This window comes from Rhagoletis pomonella, unplaced genomic scaffold, assembly GCF_013731165.1.
Source record: "Rhagoletis pomonella isolate Grant_MI unplaced genomic scaffold, Rhpom_1.0 Rhpom_scaffold_00005, whole genome shotgun sequence".
NCBI classification, from domain to species: Eukaryota; Metazoa; Arthropoda; class Insecta; order Diptera; family Tephritidae; genus Rhagoletis; species Rhagoletis pomonella.
Window position 1 is genome coordinate 23,002,024 of NW_023458559.1, and position 17,150 is coordinate 23,019,173.

General features: G+C 33.0%; 1 protein-coding gene across 1 annotated transcript in view; it reads right to left on the minus strand.

Annotated features, from left to right (window-relative positions):
* The window catches only part of LOC118738771, a gene marked incomplete in the record, with an annotated part of 347,848 nt that overhangs the window by 78,853 nt on the left and 251,845 nt on the right, over window positions 1–17,150 (minus strand). Inside the window, 4 exon segments of the mRNA XM_036469734.1 lie at window positions 6,944–7,990; window positions 13,421–13,552; window positions 13,732–13,907; window positions 16,564–16,745. Of these exon segments, the coding sequence (XP_036325627.1) occupies window positions 6,944–7,990; window positions 13,421–13,552; window positions 13,732–13,907; window positions 16,564–16,745 (1,537 nt within the window).

Here is a 17,150-nt window from a genome sequence, read left to right on the forward strand (position 1 = left end):
TATCACTTTGAAATGGCGTGCTATAGATATGACCGATACTGTATAGTGGCAAATTTTTCCTTCTTTGTTTGTTGTCCGAAAAAGATTTTTTTTAAATCGCACCGATTTGAAATCGTACGATTTACAGAACAAGCCTGAATATTTAGGTATACTTTTATAAGTTAGTTTTTTCATTTAATAATATAAACTTCTATTTATTATCGGACATTTTTGTGTGTTTCTACTCACACAGATATATAATATTTTACATACACATATACAGGGCCGTAGAAAGAAAACCTGAATGTTATCTCTATATACTTCTTCAGAGCTTTTGAAAAATACCGATATTCTTACCTAAATTCTCGTAGTAGGTATGTGTTGTAATTTTTTTATAGAAAAACTTCGTCTAAAGGGAAAATCTTTTTTGCTATACTGTTGTACAGATCCAGTGAATGCGTAAAATAGTTTTTAACGTTTTAGTTCCTTTAAGCTGAGATGGGTTGTATGCACGAAACTCGTCTTCTATTGATTTGTAAATAACCTTCGCTCACCAATTTCGAGTTAGATAAGTTTCGCGAATCATGGGCAAATCATTACGACCACAACATTTAGACATCACATAGATTCTTTAACGCTCACGCTGGGACGTATCTGAAGCCTAGCAAACATCTGTTGACCTCGGAACCATTCTTTGTTTCACATTCGGCCAGATTGGCGGTTGTTTTGACTAGTACGGAAATGGCCTTACCATATTTGCATGTGTACTTAGGTATGCTCTTTCACATTTATTGGAATTCATAATAGCTATGTATGTCAAAATTAGATAGATTAGATTAGAAAATTTTATAATTTTTATCTTCCAACTAAATTTAAGGAAAGATTTGTCCCGGGGGGAAACTCCCCTACTTGCACATACATGTATGTATATGTATGTATACAATTTACTTGTATATATGTAAATATATGTATATATGTACGTATGTATATGTATGTATTAGAGGGCTGCATGAATTCATTCAAACTTCTAGCCAAACAGAGTACAGTAGATTTGAATATTTTACTTCACATAAGAAACACTCAGCGTTTGGAATTTTGTAAGTTATGAATATACCTTTTGTTTAAAATTGTCTACCTTCAAATGGAAGAATGTGAATGAATGAATAGAAAACATTCAAATCATTCAAACTCATTTCGGTAAAAGTTTTTTTCTACAAACAAGTTTTTCCGTATGCAATAGGAGCGCAGCAATACATACATACATACATACATATGTATGTTTGTACATATGTGCATAGAAAAAATATTTTTGGATATTCACTTTTTTTGAATATTGTAATGTCGACACAAATATCAGAACAGCTATTCACTCAAATTCAAAAAAATTTGAAGCCAAAATCATTCATTCGTTTTGTATATGAATAATTCAAAAGCCGTTTTGAATGCATTCATGCAGCCCTCTAGTATGTATACAATTTACTTGTATATAGGTATATAATCATTCATATAGAACCTCAAATCAAATACGAAAATTTCGATCGAAAATAGAAAAAGTGACCGTTTTCGAAATCGGCTCTTCCCCCGATTTTGAACTTCGCGTATCCTGTATTTTCATACAATTTAATTAAACTTAGAAAATATATGTATATTAGGCGTATATTAGGCATTCCGCCTCGAAAAGTAGCACATTTCAGATTCTGTATAGAGCTTTTCGGTCTTTTATTATAAACAAAATAAGCGTTTATTTTCCTCCTACGCGTTTCGACGCATATTCGCGTCTTCCTTAAGGAATCTATTCATATAGTTATATGAAACACATATATGTACATTAGGGTGACTATCGAAAATGTTTTTTTTTTCAAATGTCAAGACCCTACGCCCCTGATTTTATTCGTTTTGTGCGCACTTGTGCACAAGGGTATTATAACTTTGTTCACATAACGGTTGTTTGTAACAGGCAAAACGAATCGAGATAGATATAGAAAAATTTATACATAAATATTCAGAATGAAAAGAGAAATCGATTAAGCGGTGACTGTCTGTCCGTCCGTCCGTCCGTCTGTGCACACGATAACTCGAGTAAAAATTGAGATATCTTAACGAAACTTAGTACGTGAACTTCTTTTGGGCGTAGGGCGGATGGTATTGAAAATGGGCGAAATCGGACAATAACCACGCCTACCTCCCATATAACGGTAATTTTCAGAAATACGAAAACCGCGATATTTTAGTAACTACTGAAGATTATTCACTCAAAATTGATATTTACAATAATTTTTAGACGAAAAATAAGAATGTTATAAATTTTTGAAAAATGGGCGCAGCCACGCCCACTTATGGTTAGATGTGTATATCTTGGTAACCTCTCCACCGATTTCTTCCAAACTTGGCACAGTTGTTGGTCCTGGTACAGCATACAAATGGCTGAAAATTTGTAGCAATTTGTACCAAACTCGGTATGGTTATTGTGCTTGCCACATAAAAGCAAAAGTTTAAAAATTATTGAAATCGGACTAAAATTACGGCCGCTTTTCTTATAACGGTAAATTTCAAAAATGCTTGAAACTGCAATATTTCGAAATTTAAGGACGCTAATTTACTCAAAATTGATACACCCCGGCTTACCATCTAGCGGTAGGTTTCGGAAAGGTGAAAATCATATATTTAACCCTCCATTAGGCGCATGGGTTCTACTCACGCGGTTGGTCGCGTGGATTACAATAGTAGTCCAACTTCTTTGGCTGCTATAATATTTTATTTAAAAAAAAATTTTATATTTGTTTCCAATAAATGTTTATTTATATTATTTAATATGTCTCAAACATATTTTGACTTTGGTTTTATCTAACTTTTATGAGAGAAATATTAAAACAGGCAATGCGTGTTGTTTTGAGCCGTTTAATAGAAGGTTCTTAAGAATTATTGCAAATTCAAAGTATGCAATAAAAAACGCTAAACTAATTTCACATTTTTATTTTAAATAATAGAATTAATACAAACTGAACAGTGAAGAAATATAAAAGCATATAAACGAGGAAATACAAGTCAAATATGGAGCATGTTTTTCTCTGCCAAATAAGCGATGCTCTCATCTCTCATATGATTCTTACATGCATATTTATTTACCACGATTGAGAGAAAATGTATTCTATCATTTTTGAATATTTACTACGTGTTTGGCAAATATTTCTTGTGGACTTCGCCGAAAGCAATTTTCTGGCATGTCGGCTGGTGGAGGCTATAAATCTTTTCTATACAAAGTAGATGCCGTCCTAGACGATCAACTTCTCTTGACATATTAGTAATCGGTGTTCAGTTTGCGGTTTTACTAGCTCCCAAGCAATAATTTCCAAATTATAAAAAACTAAGCTTATCTTCATCTTCTTCATCCATAGAGCTTTCTTCTCTTTCCAAATGTATCTTTTTTGCATCAGAAATTTCAATTTCCATGTAAAACAACATATGACATATCTATAGTGAAATATTTGTTGTACATACTGAATAGCATTAACATTGCTTACAAACAAAGTTAAATTCTTAGATATGCGAAAATAGCCAAATACAAAACAAAAAGTTAATGTTAATTTATGGAAACACTGAAATGTATAGACCCGAAATCGTTGGAATTTGCACTACAAAAAAGTTATAAAATTCAATGCTAATTTATAATGAACAAAGTCAAAATTTTTTTATGGAATTAAGATTTGTTTTTTGGAATTATAAAACTTATCTCAGTGTTCAAACAGACAAACTTCCAAAATGTGCACTTGGCAAAAAATGTTACGTAATTAGGCGCGTGGATTACAATTGTAGTCCACTCGTATACAACTGTGGCTAAAAGTGGTAAATGTGGGCCTAGCCCCTCAATTTTATACTAAGTGAGCACTTTTGTATATCATCGATAGCTATTCAAGCGGGCAATGTCATCCTCCACCCAAGTTTTAATTGGTCCCTGCTAAAAGATGTGTGGATTACATATGTAGTCCATGCGCCTAACGGAGGATTAATACTTGCGCCGGGTATTTAATGTTCGGCTCCGCCCGAACTTAGACTTTCTTACTTGTTTAAAGGTCATTTAGAGGTCGTGACCTGTCGATTTAGGTGAGAAAGTACGATTTTGTAGATTTATGAATTTTTGAATGATTAATTTTGATTCGATATCAAAGATCGAATATAATGTGAGGATATATAGGCCTTGTCGGGATTTTTTAGCGGGTAAAAAACACCATATTTCCATTAATATTTTTTTATATTTTGACCATCGATAATTTCCACAGTTTCAAAATGTGTAGCATTGTCTAAAATTAAATTTATTTTCAAAAAACTTATGGCTCATTTATTGTAATCGCATACAAATTTTCGAAGTTAGGCGACTTTTCTTAAATACGGCCTAGAATTTATACTGTGTAAGTAACGGACTTTCAGATTTTTTGAGCAGTGTGGCTAAGAAATTCATCAATATTTATTCCAAATTGATATATACAATCGCTCTTTAGCAAAAAAGTGGGTTTTCAATAAATTTTAGGAAAATAGGGGTGGCACCGCCTACTTATATCACATATGTGTACCTCAAATACTACTTCACCGATCTCGACAAAATTTGGTATACATAATGTGCTTAGGCTCGTCGTATTTTCTGACCTAAATCGACAGGTCATGACCCTTAAATGACCTTTAAAAAATCTATAAAAATAGACAATAATATTTCTCATAAAAACGAATAAAATTAGGGGATAGGATCTTGAAATTTTCAAAACAAAAATATGTTTGATGGGCACCTCAATATACATAGCTCTGTTCCGGATGCCATTTTTCTTTTAAAAACAATACAAATAAAAGAAAAGAAAATTAATATATAAAAAAATTAAAAATATTAAAAATAAATAAATATAGTTAGAAAATATATATTTTTTGTCTATATTATTGTGGCTTATTAACATTTTTTTCAATATTGTTGTTGAGCTATGTACCACGATTATGTTTCTTAGGAAAAATGGAAAAACCAAAAAAGTCTGAGCGGTAGAAATTATAGCTGCTATTTCAGAAATCACCACATCTTCTCATCAGATTTCTTTTTGCAGACTTTAGCAGGGATCGAATCCGCGTCATCGATGTGCAAAGTCAGAAGCCCTAACCACTGAGATGTGCACATCCCGTAAACTCTTGTTGCTAATTCATTTCCTTATTACAATTTTTCCTAAAAAACATAATAATGGTACAAAGCTCAATAAACATATTTAAATAAATGTTCACTAGTGAACCCGCATGGCGTTAAGACGCCAAAAATTTAGTTAGACTTTTTAAACAGATGGCAACACTATTCAAAAGTCTCAATAAATATTGCAAATGTTTCAAGTAAATTCGTCCAGCCCTTTCTGAACGAAGAGACGTCTCACATGGCGTCGCTAAAATAAGACGTAACTTCAAAAAATAAAACCTTCGTGCACATTTAGAATGACGGAGCTGATCTGATGGCCTTCATATAATAGATCTGATGACCATTACAATAAAATGATTTATTAAAATGAAATACCTCAAACCAATTTTTCGGTATATTATGAGTTTATTCGAAAGAACAAATATTCCCATTAATTATGGAACACGATGTCATCATGTGGCTGTCTTCGCCGTAGCGCAACCTCTTAAGCCAGTTTTCCAATACCTTGGTGACGATTTCTGGCTCTATCTCAAAAAATGCCCGACATACACCTTAAGGGCCTGAAGCGTTAATATATTGTTCGCATAATATCGGTCCTTAACGGCATGGCACAAAAAAGTCGAATGACGTGAACTCGCAGCTCCGAGGGGGCCAATTGACTTCACCGAGACGGCTGATAACACAATTACCGAACTTGGCGGTCAAAATAAAAATCGAATAGATGGCCATTAGAGTGGTCCAAAAAAATTAAGTTGGGATTTTAATGCCGGCACCCCCTAGGATTGTTCTATATCGAAAAAAATATACCCCTATTTTTTTATTTTGAAATCAAAAAATATTTAGGGTGTGCTCAAAGCGCTCAAAGTTTTCCATGTATTTTATATGGAGAAAAAACCATTTTTCGTAGAAATGGTATAAAACTCTTACAAATCAACATTTTTCAATCGGAAAAATATCCAATTGTTTATTTAACCATTTTTTATGATTAAAGATTTTTCCATTTCATTTTCTATGGGTTTTGGAGGACCTATAAAATATAGTTACTATGAAAAAATGGTTAAAGAGACAATTGCGTATTATTACTGGGAATCTCCTGAAGATAAGAAAAGTTTTCCGATCGAAAACTGTTGATTTTCAAGAATTCTACACTATTTCTACGAAAAGTTGTTTTTCCCCCATATAAAATACATGGAAAACTTTGAGCGCTTTGAGCACTCCCTATTTTTATTTTTTGTTTTCAAAATAAAAAATAGGGGTATATTTTTTCGATATAGAACAATCCTAGGGGGTGCCGGCATTAAAAATCCGATATTATTTTTTTTACATACATTTTTGGACCACTTTAATGGCCATCCTAACAAAAAATATTTTCAAATTAAAGTTTTATTAAACTCTTTGTTGCAAAAATTTCCTCCGGCTTTTGCTGAAAGGTAAATAAAGCTCTGTGTACATTTTTAGCGCATAATTTCAAAAATGCCAAAGTTTGAGTTGTGACTCTGTTAGAGACGGTGTGCGACATGTGTCGCTACTCGCTTGAGCGCTGACCCCCCATGTGACCGCTAACGTAACATTTTTTGGCGGAGGTAAGTTTTTTTTTTTTTGTAAGTGAAGTCGAAATTATGTTTTTGTTTTAAGTTAACGATAATAGCATACTTTAATATTTTTGATAACACACACTTCGTTTTTTTATTTTCCAAACTCTTTTTTCGACATTTCACTGGGGACCCCATGCGACTAATTGTGTGATTTTCTTTATGCGTCTAATTAAGGGTTAGTCAATTTCATATTGGTGTCTCGTTTACTTACCAGTACAGAAAGCATACTCTCGAAATCGCCTGTCGCCGGAGAGGCATCCAAATACTTCTCTTTGATGAAGTAGCGCGTGTCGTTCTTATCAATGGGCTCCGTGCCCTTTAACCAGGTAATTTCACAGCGCGGCACACACTCGATGCGGCATGTAAGATTAGCTGTGCGCGATGTATGCAACATGCCCGTATATGGCACCAAATTCTTGATGAAGAATGGAGGTGCATGCACCTCCAGATTGATAGTTGCCATTACACCTTTACCACCTTCATTGAATGCATAGCATGAGTAATTTGTGCGGCTATCCAAACCCACCGGCTCAACAGTCCAGTCCTTGGTGACAATGTCCTGTAGCGGACCACGTCCACCGCGCAACCAACGGAATCTATGTGGATGCATTAACATTTGGGCACCATGAGTAAATGCGCCCATTTTTCGGTATAATGAGAGTTGGTGGTGTTGTTGTAATGATGGATTGAAGTCAAGTGATGTTGATGATGAATCGAATGATGATTGTGATGAGGTGTCAGCCATGTTGGTTTTCGCCACATTGTACAGTGTTAGAATTTGTGATTTTGGTGAGAATGTGGTGAGTGTAAGCAATGTACATAGAGGAGTATGATTGTTCAGGCCAATTAGTGCATGGGTTTCTTTTTGTATCGTTTGGTTGCTATGTTGTTGTTGGTGTTGTTCAAGCAATGGTGAATTTTGTCGTATCAACGCCTCATAAGCTGCCTCAGCCTCAGAGGGTTGCAACGCTTGTACGGTATGGAAATGAATAAGGAAATTATCACCCGTTTGGGGTGTGGATGCAGCGGTTGTGGTGGGATGTGATGTATATGATTTGGTTGATTTCTCAGATAAATTGGTTTTAGGAACAATGGAATTATATGATGATGTATATGCGGTGTTTTTGTACGACTTTACAGACCTATTAGATTCAGGATATCCAGGGTCGTCCACGGAGCATGAAAATGTTACACTCTTCTTCTTCACCGCAATTAAGGGGAAGTGAGTGAGCGTGGCGGGACCGGGTTCGTAATGCACCTGCGTGTTAAAAGTAATGACAATTTGTAGAAAAATATTGATTGGTATTGCATTTTTATAATAGTACATCAATGTCTTCAGAAATTATAAAATATTCACTAATAAGAGTCGTGTTTATCTAAATCTAATGTGACCAATTATTTCATAGCTCAAAGAAATACAGGAGCTGAGAAGCAAAAATAGTATGAAATAGTAATGAGAAAATGGTAAATGTAGAACATACAAAAACGGTGACATTGTGCCAATTCAACAAATTAAATTAAAAATTAAACTTTATTCAATAACAACACAAAATTAGTGTCCAAAAACGGAACAACATTAAAATGAACTTTTACTTCCATGAAGTGCATATGGCTGAGATCATTTTTTCTTAGAAATAATTGTAGGGATATTATAAATACGAATATTTAATTTATAATCAACGATGCTTTCTTCGTTACTATTGGGGCGTTCAGTTTTATTTCTCTACACGAACTTTAGCAGTTGTTTCAGAGAACATAAAGTGTGTAAAAACATTAAGGGTTAATATAATCTATTCTATATTTAGCATCATATAATTTATAAGATGTACCTTAACAAACTTAAAGTCAACTTTCAAAAATCCAAAATAGCGTATCCAATATGGCGTCCAATAATTTAAGGAACTACTGAATTTTCACGAAATTTCGAAAATTCAAAATGCAAAATCCAATATGCCCTCCGATATTTCCAAAAATTCAAACCCGAATAAATTTATTTAAAAAGAAGAAAACTGAAGTTTTGGAAATCACGAATTTCATATAAATAAAAAATCTTAAAAAAATACTATAGAGGCCTAGGTCAAATGGTTTGGGCTGAACATATAGCAGACGGTCCCAACTATGCTCCATTTACAAATCTATTCGAATGGAAATATAATGCAATCACTCTCTCTCATTAAAATTTCAATTCGATAATGGGCTAGATTTCGAATTCATAACGAAGGAAAACTTCATTGGTTAACGAAGGTTCCGTTTTGCTGGAGAATGGCCTAGTTCTCGAATCGAATACTAACCTTTTCCACATTCTTATCAAAGGTGAGACTTGAAAAAAATTTAAGTTTTCCAATAATTTTCGAATTTTTAACCAAGCCCAATGTTTATTGGGAATGTTCGAAGGGTCCAATTTCACAAAATCCACTTTCACTAATTCCGGTAAGTAACATAAAATAATGTCAGGAGCAGGTAATAATGTACCTTTGTACTATTTAGGATGTCCTTGGTCGGTAACAAGAGCAGCTTACATTTAAATCTATTAAATACATTCTAGCGTGTTTCAGTCCTTTGCCAACAAAAGCGGCTATAACTTTTTTGTTTCTATCAGGGTACGAAAATAAACTGTACAAAACAATTACCATTTGCTCATCGATCATCATATCATTTGTGTTTTTGTACAGTTTTGTACATAGTCAGAAACAAATTGTAAGATTCACTGTCATTTTCCCCAACGAGAAACATTTGCTTTTCGTTTGTGACAATTGTACCATAGGGTACGTTTTATATGTATACAAACGTTTCAATTACGTGAAAAATATTTTTTCAGTAAATTTTCATATCCAATTCAATTAAAAAACATGTACTAAATACATACATATATTTTTCTCTGCACGATTCATTTCGTTTGTTGTATCGTCTGTAACTACTAAACTACTGTAGTGTACTATCGCCAAAGTGAACTCAGCCATTTTGTTTTCGTATTGTACCGAACTGTTGAAGTAATAAACGAAACGAAATAGTAACGTATAATATAGTTTATTTTCGTACACTGGTTTCTATTCGAAACAGTCAGAGTGGCACCTTTCTGAAATCTTTATTAAATGAGCAATTTTTTTATGTAATGTAAAGTTATAGCTCAGTACATTTTTTTCACCCGAGATAGTCAAAGTTGGGGAAGAAAATATCAAAAAGTTAAAAATCCAGAAATAGTCCTAATTTTATGATGGTTCCTTAATATATTTTAACTACATTGCATTTGAGTATGGAGAAGCAACTATCTGTAAGTATTTTGCATAAAAAATTTACTAAGTATAGCCTTGTTTGTAGTTGCCGTTAAAGAAAATACATGAAAAGGCACGATTTTTAATTCAATAAATGTAAATATTTAAAAAACGGTGACACTTTTACCTGAAAATTTTTTGTTTATCAGAGAGCCAATTTTGCCAAACAAATATATTGTGTTACTCAACTGAAAATGACAGTTAATTTGAGAGTTGTCAACTAAAAAAGTTTATAGAATTCCAGATTAGTGAGCCTTATTTCTAGAGAAATTGACAGCCCTTCGACAGCTCTCAACTCTCAATTTCTCTCAAAAAAATTTTTAACTAAAATATTTTCTTATTTTTAGACTTTTAAAAAAATATTTTATTTCTAGAAAAATTAGCCATCCATTTGATAGCTGTCAACTCTCAAAGTTTTAATTTGACATAAAAAATAATAAATGGCATTTTTAAAATGCGTATCTTATTTTTGGAAAACTCACAGTCCATTTGACGGCTATCAACTGTCAAAGTTTTAATTTGACATAAAATTCGCGTCTAGCAGGTATTTTCAAAAAGACTTTCTCATTTTTAAAGAAATGTTCAGTTGATTGGAAAGCTGTCAACTGTCAAACTATAAATTGTATGTCACATTCGGATTTAGCATAACAACAAGTAATTTTTAGCAAAAAAAAAACCGACTTCAACTCTCATAAAAAAAAAAAATATATATATATATATATCTCATGATTCACTTATCGGATCTTAACCAGATTAGTATGGGACCACCTCTGAGACACTACCTTTCCGATGCAATTATCGAAATCGGTTGACGTGGTCCAAAGTTATGCGGTAACATACATAAAAAATAAAAAATAAATAAATATTCCGACGAACTGATAACCTCCTCCTTTTTTGGAAGTCGGTTAAAAATACTAAGATACTGCATTTTGATTATAATCTTAACAGTCCTTCTAATTGTTCTCGTAAAACATGGCTTCTCCGACCAGTGTGGATCTTGTTTTAAAAAAAATTAACATCTTGTGTGTTATTATTATTGTGGCGTAATAAAATTTGCTTTAACAGTGCTATTGAGCTTTATGCCACGATTTGTTTTAATAAAATGGAAAAAGCTACTCAACCGAATAGGAAACAATTTTTGATCGCAGTAGGTTTTTTTCAGTAAACATTTTTTTGTTTCTCGGATTTCCCGACAGGAACTCTCCTCGTGGGTATATTTAATTTAAAAAAAGTCTATGCCTAATGAACATACATATGGGTGTTTCCTGCGTTATGGACGCTCCGTTTGGAGACACTTTTTTCATTTTAAAAACTATAGTAGGCTTTGAATGAACGCAAATCATGAGTAGTCATCATCAATACCTCTCTGCAAATCAATAAAAATATTTTCCACAAATGTTATATCGTAAGTGTATAGCAATTATCCGTTCGGACGTTCCCAAAATGGAACTCGTATCGTAGATGACTGATGACTTTTGCTAAATTCTGCGAATCTGTTGATTTTACAAAAAAACGACGTATGAGCTGTTGTTAGAATAATAAGCAGTCATAACCATCGCGTCAACTTAAACTTCGTAACGATGTTTAGTTCTAAGTTGTTCGGACGTTCCCGTTTGGACGTTCCGATTTTTAGTGCAAATATGGTGTTTTATTGTAAATACATCTATTGAAGGCTTTTATTCACATTCGTTGAAGTCATTTCTTCGTACAAGCAGATGTACATATCGACGCCTCCAAACTGACTTAGCATAGTATGATTTGGGGGCGGCAGTAATTACTATATCTATATACTGTTACAGACAAAATTGAGTATACGCGTTTTTTGTTAATATTTTCAATGTTTTACATGCTAATTTTTTTTAATTCTACTTTGTATGAAAATATGGCTTATATTTTAGCAAACCCCATTTAAATCCAAATATGAATCTTTCTACGAAAGTTATGAAAGATCTGCAAAGCAAACTTTTTATGAAGAATTAAAAAACAAAAGTCAGATATGCAGTTTTATAGTCCATTCAGTTTTAGTATAATAATGTGCAAATTTTAAATGCATAAGCAATTCTCAAAAATCATTGCCAATTTTTAGACATTTAACATTTGAACATTATTATACTAAAACTGAATGGACTATAAAACTACATACCTTTTTTTTAGAACTTCTTGTTAACAAGTTTGCTTTGCAGTTTTTTCATAATTTTCGTAGACAGATTTATATTCGGATTTAAATGGGGTTTGCTAAAATATAAGCCGTATTTTAATACCAAATTAACAAAATACTAACAAAAAAAAACGTATACTCAATTTTGTGAGTAACAGTACCTACATAGAACAATATGAACAAAAGTTATTTGAAGCGTTCGGACGTTCCGATTTTCAATATAATTACAATCGATAATCCTATAGCTTTCCGAAAGACATTTTGTGCGACTGGCAAGAGTAACAAAAACTAGCTTTTGTATTAAATTTTTGACACATAAAGTAAACGTTACGACTCTTTTTTTTACATTTAAAGTATATTTTGCGTCCGAACGCTTGAAAAAAAGCACAATTTGTAATTTGACTTTAGACCGTTCCTAATAAATTTTTACATTGTTCTTGTTGTAAGTCTTACAGAACATAAGCGCTACTAAATTTTTGTATAGATTTCCAATTCTTTTTAATCGTGTGCAACAATTATGAAGGATTTCTGGAACGCATGGTTTATCCGAAAAAAATAAAAACTTAATGTGTAGTTGGAAAGCCGAAAATATTTTGAAATGGAATAGACCAATTAGTCCAATATTTTGTTGGATGAAAGACAAAATGTGCTAGACATTTTCTCCCATACAAACGAAATTGTCGAGCATATTTTAAATGCAAGAAAATGCAAAACACCGTCAGCCAAAAAAATTATTAAAAATCAACACGATTTTCCAGCATCTTGAAATTTACATTTTAACCTATTAAAATTTAATAAGCTACACATTTTTTCTAAAAATCAAATTAAAAAGTTTAAAGCTTTTTGGTGCAAATGTTTTGGTGCAAAGTTTGTTGCATTTTTAAAATTTTTGTATGAAGTTTCAGATGTGGATTTATGCGGCGCTGGTTAGGTAAAGTGTTTAACTTTTTAAAAAATATAAACATTAAATAAATAAAAGAAAAATAGCCAAAACTAGTTAAAATATCACTTGACTTAATCAGCTAACCAAGTTTAAAAGAAATCTGATTTATCTCTAGAACAAATTAGTTTAAGTTTATTCTTTTGCAGGAAGTATGTACCTATTAAAAAATCAAATACATGTGCATGGTGAAATTTACTATTATATCGATTTACTCCTAAATAAGGATATATGAAATATACTAATACATTTACATATATAACGTACAGATATGCACATACTAATTACAGCGCCACTGAAAAAATCCGCTCCACTTACCATTAATTCCTTATCTTCACTTCGTGGTCCCCAACCGGCCGCATTATAACCCTCGCAAGAGTAATTATAGAAAAAGCCACGTCCAATACTTTCTAACAGTAATTTACTAGGATCAATGTGACATAAATCCTCCTGAAAAATGATTGTCCAGTTATCAGATTTTAGTTGACACAAATGAGCAAACACTCTTATTTAATATTTAAGTTGGAAAATCTTCAATTCAACATTTCTCTTCGTAGTGTTATCATAGAGTTAATGTTGTTGACTCATACCTTTTATCTTCAAATACCTACAGTTAAAGTGTTTCTTACCTTAGTCTCTTCACAATCAGGCAACTCCTTGAGCAACGTCGCATTGGCATACCAACGCACTTTTGTCAGCACCGCAGGATTAGCTTCTAAGATGTTGCAGTAAAGTGTCACATTCGATTCGTCACTCTCCTTTACGGGACCCTCGGGTATCATCAGCACTTCGACAATTGGCATAACTGAAATGATATGAACACAAATACACATAAATATATATTTACATATGTATATAAATATATATACAAATAGTATAGGGCCAGCAGTTTTGCCAAAAGGACATCTGCAACAACTACTTGAATGGCAAAGAGGACATGAATAAATGACAACGACAATAGCACTTATACAGTAATAACAGTATCAGTGAAACACTTATAATAATAACAACAAAATGTGACAAAAACATTTTGGGCAGTGAAGCAAGAATCAATGATATATGTACAAACATACATAAGTTTGTATGTATATAGATAAGGCGAGCATAATGGAAGGCGGAATATTTGCGTAGAAGCATTTGTTGTAGCAAAATTGCTTAGTACACCTGGGTATAAATACATACTCATACACCCTGTACATACAAACACACTTTTACACAAGTTATATACGTTTATACACTCAGAAAAAAGAATTTCCTTAAAACAAGAAACCAGTTTCTTTATTTGAGAGTTATTGTTTTTTGCTTAATATTGCGAAAAATTTACACAATTTGAGAAGTTTTTCTTTAATTGAGTAGTCCACTTGCAAACAGCGTTATGTGATTTTATAATAGTAAGCCATAAATTAACAAGTAAAAAAGTATAAGTTCGGCAGAAACCGAACATTATATACCCGGCGCACATGTTAGATATCGTTTTTTCACTTTTCAGTAAACTGCATGATAAGCAAGAGTATTTTTCCAAACAGTTCGATAATATACTATGATTTATTAAAATAATTGGACCAAGTTTGATGGAAATCGGTAAGGCGGTTATCCATATACACTTATGTAGTCATAAGTGGGTGGTGCCATGCCTATTTAACAAAAATCAATCATCTTGTGTCTTGTTTCTCGTTAGGTGATTGTTGTAAGTGGCGTTTTAAGTTATTGAAAAATCGGAGTTTTCGTGTTTCTGAAATTTACCGTTACATGGTAAGTGGCAGTAATTTTAGTCCGATTTCAAAAATTTTCACCATATTGCTTTTTTGCGCCAAGAGTGATAAATGTACCGAGTTTGGTAGAAATTGAAAACCCAGTTACCGAGATACAGATATGTAGGCGTAACTGGGCGGTGTCACGCTCATTTTCAAAAACTTCCCTAAGTGTCACTTCCTGTTAAGAGGTCATTGCATATATGGATTTTGAGCAAATTAGCTTAGATAGTTATTAATCTATCGCAGTTTTCGTATTTCTGTAAAATAACGTTATATGGGATGTGGGCGTTGTTCTTATCTGATTTCAAAAATTTTAAACGGTAATGTTCGCACCGAGTTTGGTGGGATTGGTAAAGGAACTACATAGATATAGAATTGTATCATAAGTGGGAGGGGGCACGCCGAAATTCTACTTCGCATACCAACTTTCAGCAATTTTGATCCGGTATTTGCGGAAATATCGTAGTTTTTGCATATTTCGAAAATCCTGTTATATGGGAGGTGGGCGTGATTATTGTCCGATTTTGCCCATTTTCAATCCCAAACCACCTTGTATAAAGAGAAACCTAATTACCAAATTTTGTTGACATATCTCAATTTTTGTTCGAGTTTTCGTGTACATGGACAGACGGACAGACGCACGGACGGACAGCCATGGCTTAATCCATTTATCTTTTCATTCTGAGCATTTATGTATACATTTGCCTATATCTATCTCGATTCTTTTTGGCTGTTATGGCTGGTTTTCACTATGTCATATTGTGATGCCAAAATTCTCGACATATTTTGACAGAACTTTATCTCCTTTATACCTACCTTTATAGACAATATTCTGTGCCAAAAACAGACAGATCGCCGATTTATAAGCACACGTACACGACTAAAGACAAGAGTAAATATTGCAAGAGTAAATAGTTAACATTTGATGATATTTTTTCTGAATATAGAAAGATTTTCCACTGGGTTGTTAGTGGACAAGAAACTATTTTAAATACTGGTACGTTACCCATTAAAAACTACTAATCGAACAAATTTTACATAGCGCACTTTGCAAGTGGACTACTCAATTCAGGTTCATGCCAAAAATAGTGCGTAATTAGTTTGTTCCATATAAGTAATAATTTGTTCAGTGCTGTTAAGACGAAGTTTATTGCTTTCCTGGCATACGTGGCGTCGCGTGAAGACTACTGCTTCTGGTTCTGATATCGCAGGTTCGAGTCCGGTTTGAGGTAGTTAGAGCAAGGTAAGTCAATTATTTCAATTCAAATATAAATTACAAATTTTAAAATTTATTTCATATGCAAAAACCTAAATAAACAAATACCATTAAAAATAAATGAGATATTTTTTTTAATACAATTCAAAGAATTACAATAAAAAAATAATAAAATATATAAAAAAAAAATCCTGCTCTGGGACTCGAACCTTGCATCTCTCGACTAGCACTCCAGAGCTTTGCTCTGTCGGCCATTGCGACTGTTTCAGCGCCGCGAGGAAAATTACATACTTACTCCTTTCACGGCAAGTTAATTTTTCCTAAGTAGAGAGAAAATAGTACTGAAAAATAATTAACTGTGTTTTCCTTAAACTGAGCCAAATCGTTTACTCATATTACGGAAGCCATGTATTTCCTTAGAATAATATACTTTTTTCCTAGCATTAACGAATGTCTTTTCTGAGTGTACAACGTCGCATTTCAGTACTTACACTGCACATCCAGGTCAATTTGCTGCTCAGAGATGCCCTTGCCAATGGCATTTGATAGTTGACAGGTGTAGTTGCCGACATCTTCCTTGTCAGTAGAGCGTATAACCAGTGCAACGTTCTCAGAATTGCCCCCCTCATAACGTTCTGTGTCGTTGACATTGACTAAATCACCGTTGCGATACCTGAAAATGAATGAAATATAAACATATATTTTAGTTCAAGTTGTGATGGTATACGTATGTACATTAGGGTGGTCCAAAAATGCATGTGAAAAAGTAAAGTCGGAATTTTTATGCTCTCACCCCCTAGGATTGTTCTGTACCGCAAAAAATATAAGTTTTTTCATTGCAACTATAATTTATAGGTTCGCCAAAACCCCACGAAAACACCGAAAAATGCAATAGGGCGACCAATAAAAAATCGCTAGCATTAAAAAATGGTTAAATAAATAATCAGATATTATTACTGAAAGTCTCCTGAACAGCACCAGAGTTTTCCGATCGAAAAATTGACTTTCAAGAATTCTATACCATTTTTACGAAAACAATTATTTTTCCCATATAAAAATACATGGAAAATTTTGAGCG